At 36.8% G+C, this 25,065-nt stretch overlaps 2 protein-coding genes across 3 annotated transcripts in view; both read right to left on the bottom strand.

The window, feature by feature from the left end:
- wtip (WT1 interacting protein) overlaps positions 1 to 18,077 on the bottom strand; it is a 35,709-nt gene extending 17,632 nt beyond the window's left edge. The window contains exons 1-2 of one of the 2 annotated variants that reach the window (XM_067390636.1): positions 16,395 to 18,077; positions 4,217 to 4,318 (exon numbers count right to left, since the gene is read on the bottom strand). In XM_067390636.1, coding sequence (XP_067246737.1) covers positions 4,217 to 4,318; positions 16,395 to 17,664 — 1,372 coding nt within the window. In that variant the 5' untranslated portion in view covers positions 17,665 to 18,077. The remainder of the gene's footprint in view (positions 1 to 4,216; positions 4,319 to 16,394) is intronic. The other variant, XM_067390637.1, reaches the window with a different exon arrangement.
- Positions 18,078 to 20,176: 2,099 nt separating this feature from the next.
- Positions 20,177 to 23,827, bottom strand: sdr42e1 (short chain dehydrogenase/reductase family 42E, member 1). The gene is made up of 3 exons (XM_067389457.1): positions 23,772 to 23,827; positions 23,246 to 23,338; positions 20,177 to 21,427 (listed from the first exon to the last, which is right to left on the bottom strand). Exons 2-3 carry the CDS (start codon positions 23,308 to 23,310, stop codon positions 20,329 to 20,331), a joined length of 1,164 nt encoding a protein of 387 aa, XP_067245558.1. The 5' UTR covers positions 23,311 to 23,338; positions 23,772 to 23,827; the 3' UTR covers positions 20,177 to 20,328.
- Between the last annotated feature and the right edge of the window lie 1,238 nt (positions 23,828 to 25,065).

Below are 25,065 nucleotides of genomic sequence, written 5' to 3'. Positions count from 1 at the left end.
TTTGATCAAATAAATGCAGCCTTGGAGAACAGAAGAGATTCTTTTACCAATATTTAAAAATTTTACAGATCATTTAAGAATCTTTCCCAAACTTTTGAACAGTTGTATGGAACGACTGAATGAATGAACAACACACACACACACACACACACACACACACACACACACACACACACACACACACACACACACACACACACACACACTCCTGTCCACAGCGAGAGAACAAGCAGTTCTTTATCATCTGCAGGTGGGTTCGGCCCAGTGCATAATGGGATACTGGAGGTGATGAGTCACTCAAAGAGTGTATGTACATGTTTGGGAATTCACATCCAGATTGTAGAGAGTGAGTGTGTGTGTGTGTGTGTGTGTGTGTGTGTGTGTGTGTGTGTGTGTGTGTGTGTGTGTGTGTGTGTGTGTGTGTGTGTGTGTGTGTGTGTGTGTGTGTGTGTGTGTGTGTGTGTGTGTGTGTGTGTGTGTGTTACTGTAAAGAGGGGAATTTTAGTCTGCGGTTCAGAGCATGTGCAGACCTGCTGGTCACACACATGTTCTTCTGTGACCTCTCTCACTATATATATATATATATACTGTATATATACTGTCTGTATCATATTTTCCTCTCTTTCCCTCCACTGAAGTCTTGTGCAGATAGAAACATCTCACTGTGTTAAATATGAGAGAAAGAGAAGAAAAGAGAGAGGAATGAAACATGCTGTTCAGAATGACTTGTGTGCTCAAACACACACATCTCACACACACTCACCTTTATAACTGTTTCAGGGTGTTTGTGATGCTGTGAGTGTGTGTTTATGATAACAGGTTATGTGAGTGAGTGATACAACACTAGTACAGCGAGACGTGACACAGAGAGAGAGGGATGGAGGAATAAACGAGTGCATTCCTTTCTCTTTGATGAGGACGGGGCGGGTGCAGCTCCGGACGTGACAGAAAAGCTCAATTATTCTCAGAGAGAAACTCAAAAACACCCAGAAGAGCATCAAGAACGCTGTCTATCATAGATAGATGTTCAGATAGAACGATGGATATTCAAACTGATTTAGATTTAATGCATGATAGATTTAATGAATGATAGACAGAATGACAGACAGACAGACAGATAGAACAATAGACAGATAGACAGGGCGATAGACAGAACAATAGAAGGATGGATGGATGGATGGATGGATAGTGAAGTGTTTTGAAGCCTTTTTACACTAACGTCAGACTAACCATTTGTTATGAATCAAATGATCTTTTGGTTTGTATTCATGATGTAAATAGAATAGAATAGAGTAGAATAGAATAGAATAGAATAGAATAGAATAAATGGTTAGTCAAGCATTTTTTAGCTGTTTTCACACTATCGTCAGACTAATCATTTGTTATTTGTTATGAATCAAATGATCTTTTGGTTTGATATAAAATAAAATAAAATAAAATAAAATAAAATAAAATAAAATAAAATAAAATAAAATAAAATAAAATAAAATAAAATAAAATAAAATAAAATAAAATAATTAGTCAAGTGTTTTGAAGCCGTTTTTAACCATTTGTTATTTGTTATGAATAAAATTATCTTTTGGTTTGTAATAAAATAAAATAAAATAAAATAAAATAAAATAAAATAAAATAAAATAAAATAAAATAAATAAAATAAAATAAAATAAAATAAAATAAAATAAAATAAAATAAAATAAAAAAAAATAAAATAAAAAAGTAAACTAAAGCAATGTAAAATAAAATAAAAAATGGTTAAATAAAATAAAAAAATAAATGGTTAGTAAAGTGTTTTGAAGCCGTTTTTAACCATTTGTTATTTGTTATGAATCAAATTATCTTTTGGTTGTACTTATGATGTTAAAATAAGTAAAATAATTAATTTAGATAACTAATATATTTACTGGATTACACAAAAATAGTCATTAGCACATGTTTATGTAATGTCTAAAAAATCTTTGGGTTAAAAACCAAAAAACCAAAAATAACTATATAATGATATTTATCATTTTAAGTCATCATGGTAATCATTCATACAACTATTTCCGATTTTGTTCATACTGTATACCCGCCCAGCTCAACTCATTTCACAATCATAAGATGAAGAAAACACCCCTCACTGAACCGGTCTCATTTTAAACCTCTAAAGCAACAGATGATTTACGTGGCATCTTCTTCCCTCTTAAAACATCACAGTGGCTCATGATTACACTGAAGTACTTCAGATCAACCACAGCAGCTTATTCATCACAGATAATCCAAACATCGACAAACACACTCGAACGTCACGCTAAAAAGTTCCTGTGAACTTCAAGAACCCATTATGTCCTTAAAAGAGGCTTCCAGTTCCTCCCAGACTGCAGCGCCGCGCATCCGGTTTACTGGCCCTCTTTCTTTAGGCAAACAATACATGTACAGCGAACGGCTAGCATTACGTGTAAATTATCTGCACTGGCTGTAAAGCGTGAGGAAACCGTATCTGTGCGAGAGGAAGAGAGAATGAAAGAGAGAAAACTGAACAGCAGTTGTGCTCTACAGTACCGCCGTGATTTCTCTCTCGCTTACAGAGGAAACAGGAGAACAGAGGACGCGTCAGGTGACGGACCTGCCCTGCACCGCACACACACACACACACAGTGCTCCCATGTACAGAAACACTGATCAGCCATACGTGACGCACTCAAACACATTCACACACACAAATTAACATGCTCTATTCTACAGGACAACATTTACAGGAGTGAGTCTGTACATGTGGCTTGTCATTTTTGTCATACTGGCAAACTAAACTATATCACAAAACATGACAAAACCTACATTATAGGTGCATAACTCTAAATAAATACATAATTCTTAGATTTTCCATGCATAACTTTAATTAAATGCATATTTTTCCATTTTCTATGCATAATTCTAATTAAATGCATAAGTCTCCCATTTTTCATGGATAACTTTAAATGCATATTTTTTCCATTTTTTTTACATGTAAAATTCAAATTATTATTTTTTTTTATTTTCCACACATAATTCAAATTAAATTCTTCCACTTTAGATGCAAAATTCGAATTAAATGCATAATTTTTCCATGCATATTTCTGATTAAATTCATAATTATTCAATTTTAGATGCATAATTCTAATTAAATCATAATTCTCCCATTTTAGATGCATAATTTAATGCATAATTCTTCGATTCTCCATGCATTACATTAAATAAATGCATAATTTTTCCATTTTCCATGCATAATTCTAATTAAATGCACAATTCGTCCACTTTAGATGCAAAATACTGATTAAATGCATAATTTTCACACGCAAAAATTCTAATTAAGTGCATAATTCTCCCATTTTAGATGCATAATTCTAATTAAATCATAATTCTCCCATTTTAGATGCATAATTTAATGCATAATTCTTTGATTCTCCATGCAATACATTAAATAAATGCATCATTTTTCCATTTTCTACACATAATTCTAATTAAATGCACAATTCTTCCACTTTAGATGCAAAATTCTGATTAAATGCATAATTTTCCCACGCAAAATTATAATTAAATCATAACTCTCCCATTTTAGATGCATAATTTAATGCATAATTCTTCAATTCTCCATGCATTACATTAAATAAATGCATATTTTTTCCATTTTCCATGCATTATTCTAATTAAATGCTTCATTTTTCCATTTTCCACACAGAATTATAATTACATGCATAATTCTTCAATTTTAGATGCATAATTCTGATTAAATACATAATTCTTCAATTTTAGAAGCATAATTCAAATTAAATGCATTTTTTTCCATTTCCATGCATAATTATAATTAAATGCATACTTCTCCCATTTTAGATGCATAATTCTGATTAATAGTCTTCCATTTTTTATGCATAACTTTAATTAAATGCATAATTCTCAATTTACCATGCATAATTGTTCCGTTTCAGATGCTAAATGCATAATTCTACTTATAAATATGTTCATGAAAATGATCCGTACAGTCACTGCTGGACCAAAGATCAAATGGACCTCCGCCGATACCAATGACACAAAACAACATGCTTTAGACACACAAAACACAATAGTGTGTGTGTGTGTGTGTGTGTGTGTGTGTGTGTGTGTGTGTGTGTGTGTGTGTGTGTGTGTGTGTGTGTGTGTGTGTGTGTGTGTGTGTGTGTGTGTGTGAGAGTGTGTGTGTGTGAGAGTGTGTGTGTATACTCACCGCAGGAGCAGCAGGTGAAGCAGTTAGTATGATACAGGTTCCCCATCGCCTGACACGCTTGACTCGCTCCATAAACACCTTTACCACACTTTACACAGATACCTGGAAGAGCGCACACACACACACACACACACACACACACACACACACACACACACACACACACACACACAGCTGTTAGAAGCACAAACGTGTGAATTCTGTGTGGAGGAACATACAGTCACTGATCTTTAGACGTGAGACAGCGCTGAACTTACTGCTTTTGTTGACTAATAGAGTCTGAATAAAACAAAACGTCTTTGAAAACAGTTCAGACTTTGTGATATGGTTCAATGAGAAAGAGTGAAATGTTATTTACATCTGGGGAAATGCCAAAACAAACAAAACACATGAATTAAGTTATTAGAAATGTACTTGTATTAATGTGTAGTGCTAAATAAAGGTTACAGAAATTAGAGTGACTTAAGTTTAAAAACTCATCGGTCATTGTTCACTCTAGCTACACAGGAAGCGCTCGGCATCATGGGAGAGTGAGTCAGCAGCATTAATGCCTGCAGTGTCACGCACAAGATGGCCTCCACTGGGGTCACATTCCACACCGGGGCCACGGTCAACACCTAGACATGGTCACGCTGAGGTCAACGCGCCGACAGGACACAACATCTGACACTGACGAACGTGACGCACCACACACGATCCTTCCCAGCAACAATATTCTGATAACTGAAGTCAGGGTTTCGAGAAATCCAGTCTCCAAACCACAAAACGGTTCTTTGATAAGGCAGGAAATGCATTCAGACCTTAATGATTTAAGAAAAACTCTCTTAAAAGCTTAATTAACATAAAACCCATGTGTGCGTGTGATAACAGGCTCTGGGGGAGAAACACTCATCAGATAAGCTCTCAGAGACTTAATGGTTAACTCATCAGGATAATTATAGCATCATCGAGAGGGAATTTCATGTACCAGAATCCAGCACTTCTGATCTAATCGTGTTTGAGAAAGTCCCGGCTTTACGGTTGAGGTGTGGCTGCATAAACATCCATAACTTCTGCACACAAAAACACATTATTCACCCCAAACTAAGAGGTCAAATGAAGGGCTGCTTAAATATAGCAAAAAATCATAATCATGACTGTAATGGTCTGTATTGAGATCACAGTTATTTAACACAATTACTAGTTGACTTTGGAAACATCATGCAATTATTGATTTTTTTTTTAAACAAAAAAAGTATTTTCCTTTGAACTTTGTTGTTAAATTAAAAAAACAAATAAAAATATATTTTAAAAATGTGATATAAATAGATAAATAAATATTAAATAAAAGTATAAATTATATAAATATAAATAAAATAAAAATGCCATGATTATAATGGTCAATATTGATGATTATAATAAATCATATATATATATTATTTTTAAATCCATAATAATAAAATAAATCATACATAATACATTTGATAAAATAAATAATTATTAAATAAGTATATATAATATAAATAATATAAAAAGCATAAACATGATTATAATAGTCAATATTGATAACACAATTACTAATTGTCTTTGGAAACATCATACATTTATTGATTTATTTTTATTGATTTATTTTATTTATTTATTTTTTACAAAAAAAAAGGCTTTTTAACAGTATTTCCTTTGAACTTTGTTGAACAGCTTAAAAACAAATCAAAATAAATGTAAAAAATGTGAAAAAAAATAATATTAAATAAAAGTATAAATAATATAAATATAAAATATAAATGATATAAAAATAATAAACAAAATAATATAAAAGTATAAATAATATAAAAGTAACAAACAAAATAAGCTGGATGAAAATGTTAAAGAAAACCTCCAGCAAGGCTACATGTGAACTGGAAACATTTAACTTAAAGGATTGTGTTTTACAGAACATGAAATTACGAAATTTCAAAGCTTTTGGTATATAAACTGAACAACCCTAATGAACAATGAACCAGCGGTGACTAATTAACATGTTCAGCTGACTGTAACAGCATGAATCACACTGAACACGCTGTTAATCCTCGTTTCAGACTGACGGTCATTTGGTGCGGCTGACTCGTTTTTTCCTCATCTAACCAGAGTCACACACTCTAAAACATGCGGGGTAATTTTTTGGGTTCAGCCTTTTGGGTCATTTTATTGGGTTATTTTAATATTTTGACTCAGGTGCTGAGTCATGTTTCCTGTCAATACAAATGATGAACCCCCTCACATTCCTACCCAGTGCTGGGTCAATGTAACCCAATGTTGGGTAGTCTTGTAGTCGGTAACTAAAAGGGTGACTTCCAAGAAAATTATCAAGAAATGCCTGGGTCATATTTCACCCCACAGTCAAAAGAGAAAGGTGGAAAAAAAATTATATAAAAAACTTTTTTTTACATTTATTTTGATTCATGCATTTGGCAGATGCTTTTATCCAAAGCGACTAATATTAAAGTCAGAATTGTGAGTTATAAACTCACAATTGCAAGATATAAACTCGCAATTCTGAATTTATATCACGCAATTCTGACGTTATGACTCAATTTTGACTTTATATAACTCAATTCTGACTTTATATCTCACAATTCTGACTTTATAACTCAATTCTGACTTTATATCACTCAATTCTGACTTTATAACTCAATTCTGACTTTATAACTCAATTCTGACTTTATAACTCAATTCTGACTTTATAACTCAATTCTGACTTTATATCACTCAATTCTGACTTTATAACACAATTCTGACTTTATAACTCAATTCTGACTTTATATCACTCAATTCTGACTTTATATCTCACAATTCTGACTTTATAACTCAATTCTGACTTTATATCACTCAATTCTGACTTTATAACTCAATTCTGACTTTATAACTCAATTCTGACTTTATATCTCACAATTCTGACTTTATATCACTCAATTCTGACTTTATAACTCAATTCTGACTATATAACTCAATTCTGACTTTATAACTCAATTCTGACTATATAACTCAATTCTGACTTTATATCACTCAATTCTGACTATATAACTCAATTCTGACTTTATATCACGCAATTCTGACTATATAACTAAATTCTGACTTTATATCTCGCAATTCTGACTTTATAACTCAATTCTGACTTTATATCACTAAATTCTGACTATATAACTCAATTCTGACTTTATAACTCAATTCTGACTATATAACTACATTCTGACTTTATAACTCAATTCTGACTTTATATCTCGCAATTCTGACTTTATAACTCAATTCTGACTATATAACTCAATTCTGACTTTATAACTCAATTCTGACTATATAACTCAATTCTGACTTTATATCACTCAATTCTGACTATATAACTCAATTCTGACTTTATATCACTCAATTCTGACTATATAACTCAATTCTGACTTTATAACTCAATTCTGACTTTATATCTCGCAATTCTGACTTTATAACTCAATTCTGACTATATAACTCAATTCTGACTTTATAACTCAATTCTGACTATATAACTCAATTCTGACTTTATATCACTCAATTCTGACTATATAACTCAATTCTGACTTTATATCACGCAATTCTGACTATATAACTAAATTCTGACTTTATATCTCGCAATTCTGACTTTATAACTCAATTCTGACTTTATATCACTAAATTCTGACTATATAACTCAATTCTGACTTTATAACTCAATTCTGACTATATAACTAAATTCTGACTTTATATCTCGCAATTCTGACTTTATAACTCAATTCTGACTTTATAACTCAATTCTGACTTTATTTCACTCAATTCTGACTATATAACTCAATTCTGACTTTATAACTTGCAATTCTGACTTTATAACTCAATTCTGACTTTGTAACTCACAATTCTGACTATATAACTCAATTCTGACTATATAACTCAATTCTGACTATATAACTAAATTCTGACTTTATATCTCGCAATTCTGACTTTACAACTCAATTCTGACTTTATAACTCAATTCTGACTATATAACTAAATTCTGACTTTATATCTCGCAATTCTGACTTTATAACTCAATTCTGACTTTATAACTCAATTCTGACTATATAACTAAATTCTGACTTTATATCTCGCAATTCTGACTTTATAACTCAATTCTGACTTTATAACTCAATTCTGACTTTATTTCACTCAATTCTGACTATATAACTCAATTCTGACTTTATAACTTGCAATTCTGACTTTATAACTCAATTCTGACTATATAACTCAATTCTGACTTTATAACTCAATTCTGACTTTATTTCACTCAATTCTGACTATATAACTCAATTCTGACTTTATAACTTGCAATTCTGACTTTATAACTCAATTCTGACTTTATAACTTGCAATTCTGACTTTATAACTCAATTCTGACTTTGTAACTCACAATTCTGACTATATAACTCAATTCTGACTTTATAACTTGCAATTCTGACTATATAACTCAATTCTGACTTTATAACTTGCAATTCTGACTTTATAACTCAATTCTGACTTTGTAACTCACAATTCTGACTATATAACTCAATTCTGACTTTATAACTTGCAATTCTGACTATATAACTCAATTCTGACTTTATAACTCAATTCTGACTTTATTTCACTCAATTCTGACTATATAACTCAATTCTGACTTTATAACTTGCAATTCTGACTTTATAACTCAATTCTGACTTTATAACTCAATTCTGACTTTATATCACTCAATTCTGACTATATAACTCAATTCTGACTTTTTATCCCTCAATTCTGACTATATAACTTAATTCTGACTTTATAACTCAATTCTGACTTTTATATCACGCAATTCTGACTTTATATCTCAATTTTGACTATATCACTCAATTCTGACTATATAACTAAATTCTGACTATATCTCACAATTCTGACTTTATAACTCGCAATTCTGACATTATAACTCAATTCTGACTTTAAAACTCACAATTCTGACTACATAACTCAATTCTGACTTTAAAACTCACAATTCTGACTTTATATCTCACAATTCTGACTTTATAACTCACAATTCTGACTTTATAACTCGCAATTGAGAGTTTATATCATGCAATTGAGAGTTTATATCATGCAATTCTGACTTTATGACTCACACTTCTGACTTTATATCATGCAATTCTGACTTTAAAACTCGTAATTCTGACTTTATATCACACAATTCTGAGAAAAAAGTCAGAATTGCATAATAAAAAGTCACAATTATACCCTTTTTATTTTTTATTCACAAGCTTCCATATTTAGAATTAAAATGTTCTTCACACTAAGAAGAAAATGGTTCTTTTAAGTTCCCTGAAAGGTTCTTTAGGGACTTTATTTTTAAGAGTGTAAGTATAAGCAATAGTAGGATGCTTGATTTAAAACACCAATAACTAGATCGTATTTGCCAATACAAGGCAATATTTTGCTGAGTGTGAACAGCAGTGAGAGATACACATGTAATGAGGAGGGTTGGCAACTCAACAAGATGTACTCCTCTCACCTGGTACACAGTGGTACCACTTCCTCTACGGCTCATGAATGTCAACTCCTTCCTCTCTGGCTGATAACAGTCTCCTCCAGATAGAGGTGGAGAGCATTGCTTTCAACGCTTTGATTTACACCAGGTCAAAGATGATGCTGCTTTCCGATTGTTCTGTTTGGAAGACAGTCAGAATCTTTGCAGAAATGCAGGGCCGGTTTGAAAAAACTCACCAAACACACTGAACAAGGTCATGTATTCAGAACCCAAATTTACAGAATTGTTGCATTTCTTTTGCACCAAACCAAAATGTTGGAAAAACAAGGTGCAGCTAGACTTTCAACAAAAACCAAGAGCGGAAACAGCAGCTAACAAAGTCTCATTCTGTGTTTATTTTAAACCAGACCCTGAATCCTGAGTGCCTGTGTGGATACATGGAGGTCAGAGGTCAGCTGATTCAGCACAAAAGCAGGCGAAAATGGTGCCAGTAAATATCCAGCTCTTCTCAGGAGAAGATTACTTTGAGAAAGCTCAGTTTGGAGTGTTGCAGCGTGTTTTGTGCGTGTTTGTGTGCACATGTGCGGACTAAGATCATTGTTATTCTAAGCAGGTGATCAGTGTTGACCCCCAGCAGCTGTGTCTGGCTGCAGAGACAAACCGTCTGTGCCAAGAGTCTGCAGCTGAACCGCCAGCCTAACCAGGCCCTCCAAGACACTGCGATCGCAAGAATGAATGCACACTTAACCAATCCTGCATTATTTGTGATTCCATGCAATTTTGTCTTATTTGCACAATTTTTTCAGCAAACATCAGCCCCTTTCACACACATAGTCTTTATTAGTAAATTATCATTAAGGATGTGTTCAAACTTGTTGGTGTCAAACTTGGTTTGCTTCATTCGTTTAGTCCTGGTCCACTTAGTGTTCACACTGGCATTTTTAACAGCGAACCTAAAAATACTGAAGCTGATTTGTTGGATTTTATGACGTATATTTCACGATAGTGCTTACTGAACATCCAAAACAAATGTTGTGTGCTGGGATAAATGCTCCTGTTGAATGCACATAGCCTACACTCTAAAAAATTCAGGGTTAAAAACAACCCAAGTTGGGTTAAATATGGACAAACCCAGTGATTGGGTTGTTTTGACCCAGCAGTTGGGTTAAATGTTTGCCTGATTTGCTGGGCAGTTTTATTTAACCAAACTATTGATTAAAAATTACTATATGACTGGCTTAAAATGAACCCAAAATAGGTTGGAAATTAAAAATCAGACACATAATTACTAGAGGCAACAATATTGAACATTTATTAATAAGCAATTTAATAAATCTTTATTGTTTAATTATTATTCATTAAACTTATTAATAAAATTTCCAACCAATTTTGGGTTCATTTTAAGCAAGCAGTACAGTCATTTTTAAACAACAGTTGAGTTAAACAAAACTACCCAACAGATTGGGTCAAACATTTAACAAAAACAACCCAATCACTGGGTTTGTCCATATTTAACTCAACTTGGGTTGTTTTTAACCCATCATTTTTTAGTCTACATATGATGGTAGGTATTTTGACCAGGAGAGAACTCATGAAGAGCTTATAAAATGTGTAAAGGAGTCAAACCAGCACCAGGAATCCCTCCATCACACACACAAACGAAGATCTGCTGCGAGGAGACGCGGTTCTGACGCCTGTACCGAACTGTGATGATCAACATTGCGACTATGATGAGAAAAAACAGGTATGTTTGAGTATTCTGTCCTTTTTAGGGTTGCATCTTGTGACATCATGTCCTGCTTTGCTTCGTTTATGTCTTTGATCCGTATTGTGTTTATATTTTATTCAAACTGCAACAGAGTTTGCTTGGAAAAGGACTAAGACCCATCTTTTCAGTGGTCTCGGTCCGCTTTGTTGGGTTCGGATGGCAGCGTTCACACTAATTCAAATGAACTGCATTAACAAAGCAATCGCACAAGGGTTCGTTTTATTCAAACCAAACAAGCCAAGTGTGAACACACCCTAAGACAGGGATGGACAACTCCAGTCCTGGAGGGCCAGTGTCCTGCAGAGTTTATCTCCATCCCTGATAAAAACTCACTTGCCTATAACTTTCTACTAATCCTAAAGACCTTGATTAGCTGGTTCAGGTGTGTTTGATTAGGGTTGGAGCTAAACTCTGCTGGATACTGGCCCTCCAGGACCGGAGTTGTCCATCCCTGCCCTAAGAGATCATGTGTGAGGTCCGAATGCATGATGTAAGAAGTTTTTATGGAGATGACACAATTATTCTTCACTGTTTACAGTGAGCGCCGCTGCTTTTTAATAGTTTTTCTATGTAAATATGCGCTAAATGGACATCTTTGACCATTGGCACAGCATTCAAAGATCATTTCAGAATTTAGTGGTATTTTGGTGCTGATGTGTGAATGGTCTCTTAACGGTAAAAAGCCTGAATGCCCTTGCTTGCATGGACAGCATATTTGTGTATTTACCGGTAAAGTCGTTCTGGTAATTTTACAGTAATTTTACCAGGATTACTGTGTGAAAGGGGCTAATGTAAACTAGTGAAGGAAAAAGGCAATATTAGCCAATCAAAATCTAAAATTCGAGGCCAATCAAACTCAGTCTGTAGGGCAGAACACTTAAAGTGAGCACTTTGAAGGGTGCATGGTAGTGTAGGCTACATTTAGTAGACCTTATACAAAGAAATACAACTATGCCTCCCTCAAAAAACTCCTTGTATGCTCAAACATACACATTTTTTGACACACTTTAAAGGAACAAGTCACCTAAAATGAACATTTTGCCATCATTTACTCAACCTCATGTTGTTACAACCATGTATTATTTTCTATGCAAAAAAGCATGCAATGATTAAGGGCATTTGATCTCAGAAAAGTACCATAAAAGCAGTCCATAAATGCATTATATTTTTAAGTTTTCTGATAACTCGCTGATAATCTTTCCCTCTGCCGTAACTCCATGCATGTTCAAATATGGTGCATGGTGGCGTTTTGTCGGTTTAATGTCAGTAATACCAAAATGCATTGGTTCTTGCATGTCACAAATGAGATTTGAGAGCTGCAGCAGAGGGAAAGATCACTGATAACTTACATTTCTGACCTCTTTTGGGGCAAATACAGCAGATTATAGTGCAGTTCGGTCTTTTTAGGAGATTGACAGCAGTGAGACGATTCAGATGCATGCTTGGAATGACATGACGATGAGAAAACTATTTCATTTTTAGTTGAACTAACCCTTTAAGAGTGCAGAAAGACACATCACGACGAATACCCGGTGAGATTGATTTTAAGGGAGCTGTTGTCACGGTAACGGCGAGGGCTCGCTCTTGCTCGCAGACTAATGCAGACTAAAGAGGGTTCGGCATGCAGTAAAAAACATCACCTGCTTCTCAGAGGCAAAAACACAGTCATACCTCCATCTCTAGACTTTCTGCAGCTAAACCTGTACAAATGTGTTTCCAAGCAGCAGCAGAAACAAAACACGGTTGCTACAGAGACACAAAAAATGAAACAGTCACAACAACAGACCTAAAGCTTGTTCGTGAGCCCTACTTGATCACTTGAAAAGATGAACATGTTGTTAAAGTCAATCTAGCTCATGGAGTGGTTTTTAGTGGTGTTTACTAAGCAAGCATCACAATTCTTATTGCTCATATCTAGGGTTAATGATCTGAACAAACACTAGTGCTGAATACGCAACCACATACTAGATACGGTAAAAATAGAGTAGTATACTAGTATCCGAATTCAACATAAATATTAAACCTAAGTGTGTAACTTGACCAGCAGCATTTGTGCTCCAGACATGAATAATTCCTTAAAAGGATTAGTTCACTTCTGAATTAAAATTCTGATAATTTTCTCTCCTCCATGTCATCCAAGATGTTCATGTCTTTCTTTCTTCAGTCGCAAAGAAATTAAGGTTTCTGAGGAAAACATTCCAGGATTTTTCTCCATATAGTGGACTTCACTGGGGTTCAACGGGTTGAAGGTCCAAATGTCAGTTTCAGTGCAGCTTCAAAGAGCTCTACATGATCCCAGACGAGGAATAAGAGTCTGATCTAGAGAAACCATCACTCATTTTCAAAAAAAAAAAAAAAATTTATATGCTTTTTAACCACAAATGCTCGTCTTGCACTGCTCTGCAATGCACCAAACATTACGTAATCAAGTTGAAAAGGTCACGCATGATATAGGCGGAAGTACCGATCCAGTGTTTACAAAGCGAACAAGCAAAGACTAAGTCAAACGCCCTTTACAAAAAAAAAAAAAAAAAAAAAAGGTAAAACAAAGATGTCAGACAATTTTGAAGTTGGAGGAGAAAATGAGATCGTTTTTCATCCTTTCGCATACGCCACGCTTGACCTTTCCAACATGATTACGCAGAGCAGTGCAAGACGAGCATTTGTGGTTAAAAAGCATATAAATTTTTTTTTTTTTTTGGGAAAATGAGTTATGGTTTCCATAGATAAGACCCTTATTCCTCGTCTGGGATCATGTAGAGCTCTTTGAAGCTGCACTGAAACTGACATTTGGACCTTCAACCCATTGAACTCCAGTGAAGTCCACTATATGGAGAAAAATCCTGGAATGTTTTCCTCAAAAACCTTCATTTCTTTTCGACTGAAGAAAGAAAGACATAAACATCTTGGATGACATGGGGGTGAGTAAATTATCAGGAACTTTTAATTCTGAAGTGAACTAATCCTTTAAATCATGCAAAATAAATCTAGTTTAAATTCTAGTCAATACAGCAGGAAATGGGAGTTTTATGGTTTAAAGAGATTTTAAATGCAATTTATCTGCTCTGCTGCTGTATTTCACCTCCGCTAAACCAATGCTAGTTCCACCAAATCACAAATTAGGATTTCCCCAAGAAAAAAAAAACACGCTCACATGCCTCTAAAGAACATTTCTGTTGATGTTCAGGACTTGGAAGGACACTGGCAGGAAGTGGCGTTCAAACTGGGAGACAAAGTATGCACTCTCTGAAGACTGGCCTTTTTCCGTCCAGGTCCGGGCCAAAAACATGCCGCTAAGAACCCTGTTTGTCTGCTCACCAACTACAATGTCCTTTTTGGGCAGTGCCAGTTGGGATACCAGCAGGGTGTGTTGTGATTGGTCTACCGCTGCTGCCCGGTGTGACCAAAACCAATCAGCAATCAGCTGGTTACAATGCAAAACGAGCCAGATCACCCAGTTACTGCGGTGTTTAGCCAAAGTTCGTAGTTCACTTGGCACCATGTGCCAACCTGCCTGTGAGTCGGGTGCAAAACTTGTGTTTTTATCAAAACAACACATTAAACAAATAAACAAACACAAACTATGACTATAATACTGTCAGTAGATTAAATTCAAAACAAAATCTACCTGCACACTGGGTTAAAAACAACCCAAGTTGGGTTGAAAATGGACAAACCCAGCGACTGGGTTAAATGTTTGCCCAACCTGCTGGACAGTTTTATTTAACCCAACTATTGTTTAAAAATGACTATATGTCTGGTTTAAAATGAACCCAAAATATGTTGGAAATTAAAAATCAGACACATAATTACTAGATATAAGCAATTTAATAAATGTTTATTGTTTAATTATTATCCATTAAACTTAATACTAAATGTTCATTTATTAAACATTAATTAATGTTAATTTCCAACATATTTTGAGTTCATTTTAAGCAAACAATACAGTAATTTTTAACAATAGTTGAGTTAAATAAAACTAAATAAAAACATTTAACCCAATTGCTGGGTTTGTCCATTTTCAACCCAACTTGAGTTGTTTTTTTAGAGTGCAGGATCTCAATTGTTTACTCTAACAATAGTCTCCAGCTACTCTTTTCTCCATTGGAAGTTTAGTAGAAATACCCAAAATAAAGTTAATAATTCATATGCTTCAGCAACATCTGAGCATTAAAACTGCACTAATGAATAAAACGACACTGCCATTAACCTAATATGTTACAACATGCCTTGTGATATGATCCAGGTTTTGGGAATCTTTTGCATGCCGCCTTTGGGTAAAAAAAGTCTGGATTAATGATGATTTAAACAGCTCAAAGATAATCATAATGTCAGACATATAAAGTGCTCAAGAATAAACCCTTTTGTCCTGAAAGCACACTGATTCATTGACAAAACATGATTTACACCTGTTTTCCCACACTCTAATGATACTTTAATGAGTCCAACACAAAGGCTGCTCTGTGCTGCTCTGGTAAAGAGTGTTTGCGTGTGTCAAGGTGTGAACATGACTTTCCACCAACAATTTGGGAAAGGTTTATTCAAAATAATCCACGTTTTTATGAGCTCAAGAGTACCTGCTAGGACAAAAACAAAGCTGATGTCTCCAGAACATGGAAATAAAGGTTCTTTAACATCCATAACATTGATGTTTCAATGAAGAACCTTTAACATCCATGGAACCATAAAAAGTTATTTAGGTAAAATGCACAAGATAAAAAAGTTCTGTAGGTAAAATGCACAAGATAAAAAAGTTCTTTAGGTAAAATGCACAAGATAAAAGGTTATTTGGGTAAAATGCACAAGATAAGGGGTTCTTTGGGAACCCCAAAATGGTTCTTCTATGGCAACACTTTGAAAAAACCCTTTATTTTTAAGAGTATGTGCACTAAACTAATAAGAAGTGAATCTGGATCTACTCACCAAAATATTCCTTTTTCATGTGCATCTCGAGCTCTTTCTCCAGCTCCAGAGTGAGGGCCTCCAGACGCCGCTCCGCCTGACTGGGGCCGCTGTCCCGGGATGGAGTGACCTGGTACGGCAGCTTGAAGCGCTGCCCCCCGGCGCCCGCTTTGCCGTAGCTAAACGCGATGTTGACATCTGAATTCTGCTGTTGAGGCTCGGGAAACGTTTGGAGATGGACGCGGTTGTTGTGGAGGCCGTTTGGCTCCGTGAAGTCCTGCAGCAGCGCGTCCTCCGGCAAAGGAAGCTGGAGCTCGGGATAGGCGCTCATCGATCCCCGGGAGCTACGCGAGCTCCTGGAGCTGTGGCTGGAGATGCTCGACCGGGGACTGACCACGCAGTTGGGTCGCGCACCGCCGTCCTGGATGCAGATGCTGGGGATGCCGTGCACCGCGGCGCTCTCCGGGTCGTGGTTCCCCGCAGGCGTGAAGCGCGAGTCGGAGTAGCTGGAGCGCGGGCTCGTGGTGCTCGACCTGGGGCTGATGTGCCGCTGGTCGTAGCCCATGCTGATGCCGCTGGTTCGGTTGCTGCTCGGTTTGCTCCCGCAGTCGTAGCTGGTGAGGCTGGTTCGGGGGCTGGAGTGTTTGCTGGTGTCGCTGGCCGTGCTCGCGTAACTAGACCGGGGGCTGATCACGCTGTTCCCCTCGCAGTACTTCTCCTGTCCGGGTGACACCAGGCTGGACCGCGGGCTGCTGATGCTCGACCTCGGGCTGGTGTGTTTGCTCTGATCCTGCGACGAGTGAGTCGAAGCCAGGCTGGTGCGCGGGCTTGTGGCCGCGTACCTGCCGTCGGGGCTGGCCATGCATAAGCTGTTGCTCCTCGCGCCCGGAACGGGGACCTGTTTTCCCAAAACAAGCCCGTCATAGGCGCAGCCAGTGCTGTACCGGTGTCCTTGCACCTCCGCGTGCGCGTATCTCCTGAGACGGTCCGACGCGCCGCTGTAACACGGCAAGGCAACTTCGGATTTGGTGCAGTACGCGTCGGGATCGGGGTAAACCGCTTCCCTTTGCGGAGAACAGAAATCCAAAGGCACTGAGGGTCGGTTTCCATTGACGGAGCGCACGGGAGCCGCGCCGTAGACTTTGTTCCCGGAGCTGCCATTCATTCGCTTACTTTTCTCCATCTCGGGGTTCGGCTCCCCGTACATCCCATCCTGATAAACGTCATATATGGAGAGGTTTTCCATCAGTTTGCTCGCTCTGCGCCCCGGTTCCTCGTCATATTCATCCATGTCGCGCGGCGAGTTGAGGGAGGCTGAACGGGGGAGCGCGCGGAGCACTAGTCAACTACAACACAAACTGCATTTTACACGGAAAAACGCCGCCTCAGGCGAGCCATCGCTGACTGTTCGCGCTTACTTAGTCCAGCGCAGTCGTTTCGTCACGATACATGATCCCCGTATGTCGATTCGTGGCGATACAGTCGTCGTTACAAAGTTTCCACACAAGAGAACGTTTGTCAATTTCAGTTTTTGTAAAGTTGAAAGGTCTTTACAGTCAATGGCGCGCTGCGCGGAGGAATTTTCTCGCTTTGATTTTTCGTGATTGTTTCTGTAAACTTGTTTACAGAGATTTCACCTCGCCTAAAATTACGCACCGATAGTTTCGAATCAATCTGGAGCGATGTTGAGTTGCGGAGACGAACGAGAATGCGTTTATCAAACGATGCATTTGGGACTAGATTGTGTGAGAGGAATGCGCGGAGGGACACGAGCGGCGCTGCGGCGCTCTGGAATGTGGTTAATGCCGGAGCGAAACAATGATAGAGAGCAACTCAGCAAGGGGGAGCAGAATCCTGAAAAAAAGTCCTTTGGAGAGCCTATGTGTGTCCACTTTCATCCAGCGGGCCAGATTAAAGATTTAACCACGTAGACCAGCCCTCTGAAAATAATTAAAAACTAAAATGTGCATCTCTAAACTTTAAACAAGAAGCAACTCTTTATGCTATTGAGTTGGGGGAATATAATGAGTATTAAAGAAATGCCCATGTGCATGTCTCTGTATATGGTTTGTAAAATGTATTTCCCAGGTAGTTTCAACAGTGCATGTACAGCAGGTCAGTGAATGTGTGAATTGAATCTGGGGGAAGGGCAGATCCTAAACAATTCATTGTGCATCAGAGACAAAAGCTATTGTCTCTAACATATATTTTCCATCACAATAAAATACAGTGGATTGCATTCTGACACTTGAGACAGCTTTAAACGCAAGAACACTTTTCAAGTGAAATGTTTGAGAAAAATGGTTTGGGTTGAACAACAATAATGAAGACTTTGCATTTGTTTGTGGTTAGAGGAACGTGTCCATCTGAGACACTACTGAGAACTTGATTGATAGGTTTCCTATACAATGACATTTATACCTTTTACGCAATACCTAGCCTATATGAATAATATATATATCAGCATGTTTCTTTGGATAAAACTGTCTAATGCAATTTAAAGGATTAGTTCACTTCAGAATTAAAAATTCCTGATAATTTACTCACCCACATGTCATCCAAGATGTTTATGTCTTTCTTTCTTCAGTCAAAAGAAATGAAGGTTTTTGAGGAAAACATTCCAGGATTTTTCTCCGTATAGTGGACTTCACTGGGGTTCAACGGTTGAAGGTCCAAATGTCAGTTTCAGAGCAGCTTCAAAGAGCTCTACATGATCCCAGACGAGGAATAAGAGTCTTAACTAGAGAAACCATTGGTCATTGTCGTAAAAAATAAACATTATATACTTTTTAACCACAAATGCTCGTCTTGCACTGCTCTGTGATGCGCCACACATTACGTAATCATGTTGGAAAGGTCACGCGTGATGTAGGTGGAAGTAACGACCCAGTGTTTACAAAGCGAACGTGCAAAAACCAAGTCAAACAGCCTTTACAAAATAAGGTTAAACAACGATGTCAGACGATTTTTGAAGTTGCAGGAGAAAATGAGAGTTTTTGTCACGCATGACCTTTCCAACGTGATTACGTCATGCATGACGTGACACATCACAGAGCAGTGCAATTGTGGTTAAAAAGTATATAAATGTTTATCTTTTAGAAAATGACTGATCATTTCTCTAGATAAGACTCTTATTCCTCGTCTGGGATCATGTAGAGCTCTTTGAAGCTGCACTGAAACTGACATTTGGACCTTCAACCCGTTGAACCCCAGTGAAGTCCACTATATGGAGAAAAATCCTGGAATGTTTTCCTCAAAAACCTTAACTTCTTTTCGACTGAAGAAAGAAAGACATGAACATCTTGGATGACATGGGCGTGAGGAAATTATGAGGTGAGATATGGTGCAAAAAGAAAAATATATATATATTTCAGATTTTGCACTATTTCTATGTGACTAATCAAATGTAAGTAAGTAAGTGACACTGATCATGTGATTCTTTGTCCAGACGTTCAGATTTTTCAGCTTCCACTGAAGCTCTTTGGATCATGCTGGAGAAAATGATCATCAGGTTTTTTTCATCTTTAGTGCATTCAAGACAACAAATATCTATTTCACATCAAAATGTTATACGGATAATAACTAGTACTGAAAAAAAAAAAAAAAAAAAAAATAGAAAATGCAAAATTAAGGCATTTTTATGATCTCAAATGGTTGGCATACATCAGATATAGCAAATACAGTCTTTCCAAAAAGTATTTTAATATTGTTGTACACTACAAACAAATACTTTCATGTTATTAAGGGTGATCATTTAAAATTAATTTAACCTAAACCCTTTGAGGAAAGACACTGTTCTGGAATGAAAACATAAAAAAAAGGTCAGGGTTTAGCTTATTTGTGTACACGACTGTCTCCGTCCAACATTGTACAATATAACATCCCTCATGTACATTAATATGAACATGCATGTTTTAATTAACAAATCAGTTATAAATCTCACATAAGGCACATTTCATTCTCCCACAACTGGAAGGCAGGAGAGAACCACAGCAGCAAAAGCAACCACCAAAACAACATCTAAAATTAGTTTCCTAATTGACGACCGGCTGTGCTTTTTCCCGTGACCTCTGCCTCGAAACCATTGCACAACATCTTCCAGGTCATACCGTTTAGGCTCGTATCCCAGCTCTTCTCGTGCCTTACGCATACTGAAATAATGCGTGACGCCCGTCTTGTAGACCTCAGTACGGGTCAGCAGGGGCTGGAAGTTATAGATCCGCCCCACGACATGGTGAACCATCTCAGTCAGAAATGCAAAGAGGTAAATGAGCGATATGGGCAGTCGAAGCGTGGGGAACGAGTATCCCAAACCCTCCACCAGAGGCCTGAAAAACTCAAAGTTGTTGACAGGCCGTCCATCGGAGATGAAATAGGGCTGACCGGCGGCCCGGTGCTGATGCTTTTCAGTCAACGCCTCGGCGGCTAACAGGTGTGCGGACACCAGATTATCCACATGAACGAACTCCACAAGACTATCAGGATCTCCGTACACAAACCTAAAGATCCCCTTCTCAATGTAACTAACTATCCTGGGCAGGTGCCGTTGCTCCCCGGGGCCGTATATCCCAGCTGGACGCAGGGCACAAGTGCGTAGCACACCTGCGCTGTTATTCAGCTGTGAGCCGTTTGCTTTTAACACCTGCATCTCTGCTATAGACTTAGTCCTGGAGTAGTGATCAGGGTGCAGGTGCAAGGGCAAGTAAGGCAGACTTTCATCGCCGTTCTTAATCTCCTGACCGCCGAACACCACGTTAAAGGTGCTGGTGTAGACCAGTCGGGGGACGCCGTGTGCCACGCAAGCCCTGAGGATGTTCTCCGTTCCCTTTATGTTCACTTCTTCAATGAGTTTCCAGTTGAGCTGCTCCCGTCCTGACATCCCATAGGAGGCGATGTGGAACACGCAGTGCACGCCTCGGACGGCTTCTTCCACCTGTGCGTAATCACGGATATCTGCCTGTGTGAATGCGATACCCGCGGGCAGCTCTTGGCTCGGGGGAATCACATCAAACAGAACGATGTTTGAGGAGGTTTTGAGGAGAGCACAGGCGAGACTGAAAGAGAAATCACATTTACAAAGAGATCCACGCCGTCAGCTACCAGTCAAGCTGTGAATTGGTTTTAATTATTAACTTTTTTCAGCATTAGCTGAAAAACACTGAATTATTTTTGCTGATTACAATAAAACCCATGGTTTATGATAAACTAGATTTAAAGGATTAGTTCACTTTAGAATTAAAAATTCCTGATAATTTACTCACCTCCATGTCATCCAAGATGTTTATGTCTTTCTTTCTTCAGTCGAAAAGGAAAACATTCCAGGATTTTTCTCCATATAGTGGACTTCACTGGGGTTCAACGGGTTGAAGGTCCGAATGTCAGTTTCAGTGCAGCTTCAAAGAGCTCTACATGATCCCAGACGAGGAATAAGAGTCTTATCTAGTGAAACCATCAGCCGTTTTCTAAAAAAATTAACATTTATATACTTTTTAACCACAAATGCTGGTCTTGCACTGCTCTGAGATGCGCCATGCATAACGTAATCACGTTGGAAAGGTCACATGTGACGTAGGCGGAAGTACTGATCTAGTGTTTACAAAGCAAACGTGCAAAAACTAAGTCAAACGGCCTTTACAAAAAAAGGTGAAACAATGATGTTGGACAATTTTGAAGTTGCAGGAGTTTTTTGCCATAACGTGGTACTTCCGCATGACCTTTCCAACATGATTACGTGATGCGTGGCGCGTCACATTGCAGTGCAAGATGAGCATTTGTGGTTAAAAAGTGTATAATTTGTATTGTTTTTAGAAAATGGCCAATGGTTTCTCTAGATAAGACTCTTATTCCTCGTCTCATGTAGAGCTCTTTGAAACTGACATTTGGACCTTGAACCCATTGAACCCCAGTGAAGTCCACTATATGGAGAAAAATCCTGGAATGTTTTCCTCAAAAACCTTCATTTCTTTCATATAAACATCTTTGATGACATTGCAAAAATTTTAATTCTGAAGTAATCATAATGTTAATAATATTAAAAACAAAATAAGAATTACAAATCTAAGCAATTCCATAATAATTATAAAGTGGGAAAAAGTGTACATTTTATTATTGTGTAAAAATTTGAAAAAGTATGTCAAATGATGAAGACAATTTTGCAATATTTATCAAACTTCTGTCAACTCAAGTTTTAGCTCATATTAAATTGGAAAAATGCTAGGCTGCGTCTAAAATCACATACTCTCTTGAGTAGGTACTTATTTTGAATAAGTAAATACTCTGTGACCGCTAAAAAAAAACTTACATTCTTTTAGTATGAATGTTATGGGATCCTAAAGGAGACCCGATTCCTGAGGGGGGACTCGATTTCTCACCACACCGGACGCACTACATTCGGCAGTTGTCAATATCATGTGACCTACCAGCGTCAGTTGCGACGCTTCACTGCCATTCAGACTCTTTTATGAGTACTGTGAATTCTGACATACTTCTTTGCTCGCATACTGTTTTTCACCTACTATATACTAGAGAAGTATGAGATTTCAGATGCATTTCACCTTTGATCACATAGACTTTCGGGCCCCACTGTTTTTAAACACACGCATTAATTTACTGTACTTAATACACATTCAAAAATGATAAGAACAATAGGCCAAATAATAATCAAATCTCATTCATAGAGTAATGAAAGACCTGAAATGGTTGTGTAAAACAAGAGCATAAAAATGTGTTCTTTTGTAGGGTCTCCAGGAACAGGGTTGGGATCTACTGTAGTGTGATGGCGCCATCTAGTGGTTCTTGAAGGTAATATGACTGATATTAGGGTTATGTGGAAAATAAGACAAAAAGATTGTAAAGTTGTCATAAAATCTTACCGGAATCCAAAGTAACCTCCTCCACCAGTTATGAGGAAGGATCTTCCTGTCCTGTTGACTTCCATTTTGTTAAAGAAGCAGGGTGAATAAAATCTGCATAAAAGTAAAAAAAAAAAAAAAAAAAAAATGTGTGTATATATGTATACCTACACCTGACCCTAACCCTACACAGACACACACACACACACACACACACACACACACACACACACACACACACACTTTTGATAATCATACTTGAATTTGAGAGAAATGAATGATTATGGTAGTCAGATAAAGTTATAAGATGCAAATGATGTCTAATATTAATGCAGATTCTGGAAATGTATGAGCTGGCAGATGCAATCATAACATATTAATCACTTAAATAACTGAAGTGTGATCCTCGAGCAGTGACATGGATGTGCTTATATAAAAAAATAAACACGCTTTCTACAAGACCCAACAGAATCTGCACAGAAAACATCCTATTTAGTCTGTAAAACGGTTAATATTATATGATACTGATATAAATATAAATACATACCGCTGCAATCACGCTTTGAATCGACTGCAAAGTGTGTGTAAAACATTCACTTCCTAGGAAACGCGTGAATGGGCGGGACTACACTGTCAATCGTTTTCATTGGATAAGAGTGAGAGGTGCCTCGTTGTGATTGGCTGAAAATGAACTTTGTCCGACGTCCATTAGAACATTAGGACGATTCACAAAAATCATAGTAAATCTCTATGCTCTTTTTGTGAGTCTATCCCTTCATGTTCATGTAGCTATTTTTTGGAATAAATTTAGTTTTATGTATTATTGATGTATTATTTGGATTATATAACTTTAATAAAAATCTAAAAGACAAGTTTTTTCTTATAAATCTATTTATTTTTCTAGCCAAGTTTTTTTTATACATAAGTGTACATTTTTGTCTGTTAAACCTCTTTTTATTATTTTTTGTCGAGACTTGAAATGTTATTTGGGCACTATCTCCTCTTCCAGCAATGTCAAAGCCCTAAAGTCCAATTTGTTGTGCAGAAAGTATAACATTTATGCCTTTTTATAAAAAAAAATAAAAATAAAAAATAAAATAAAATCACATTAAATTTGCTGTTAACACTCCTAGTTTCTGTTAATAAAAGCTTGAATACAAACAGCTTGGTAGTTTCTGTGTTGCATATTCCTAATCTTCAGGTGTTTACCTTTTTATAACAGTTTATAATGTTTTTATAAGCACGTTTTGTGCAGTAGCGTTAGGATAAAACAAAGAAGCCTTCAACAATCTATAAATACACCAGCATACACTCTAAAAAATGTTTGGTTAAAAACAACCCAAGTTGAGTTGAAAATGGACAAACCCAGCAATTGGGTTGTTTTAACCCAGTGGTTGGGTTAAATGTTTGCCCAACGTGCTGGGTAGTTTTATTTAACCCAACTACTGATTAAAAATGAATATATGGCTGGCTTAAAATGAATCCAAAATAGGTGAGAAATTAAAAATCAGACACATAATTACTAGAGGCATCAATAATAATCAAAAGGTGTACATTTATTAATAAGCAATTTAATACATGTTTATTGTTTATTATTCATTATCTTATTAATAAATGCTCATTTATTAAACATATTAATGAATGTTAATGTCCAGCATATTTTGGGTTCATTTTAAGCAAGCAATACAGTAATTTTTATACAACAGTTGGGTTAAATAAAACTACCCAGCAGGTTGGGCAAACATTTAACCCAACCACTGGGTTAAAACAACCCAATTGCTGGGTTTGTCCATTTTCAACCAAACTTGGGTTGTTTTTAACCCAGCATTTTTTAGAGTGTA

Source organism: Chanodichthys erythropterus, chromosome 7 (genome assembly GCF_024489055.1).
Source record: "Chanodichthys erythropterus isolate Z2021 chromosome 7, ASM2448905v1, whole genome shotgun sequence".
NCBI classification, from domain to species: Eukaryota; Metazoa; Chordata; class Actinopteri; order Cypriniformes; family Xenocyprididae; genus Chanodichthys; species Chanodichthys erythropterus.
Note: the sequence above shows the minus strand (reverse complement) of the source record. Positions and strands in the feature narration are given on the sequence as shown.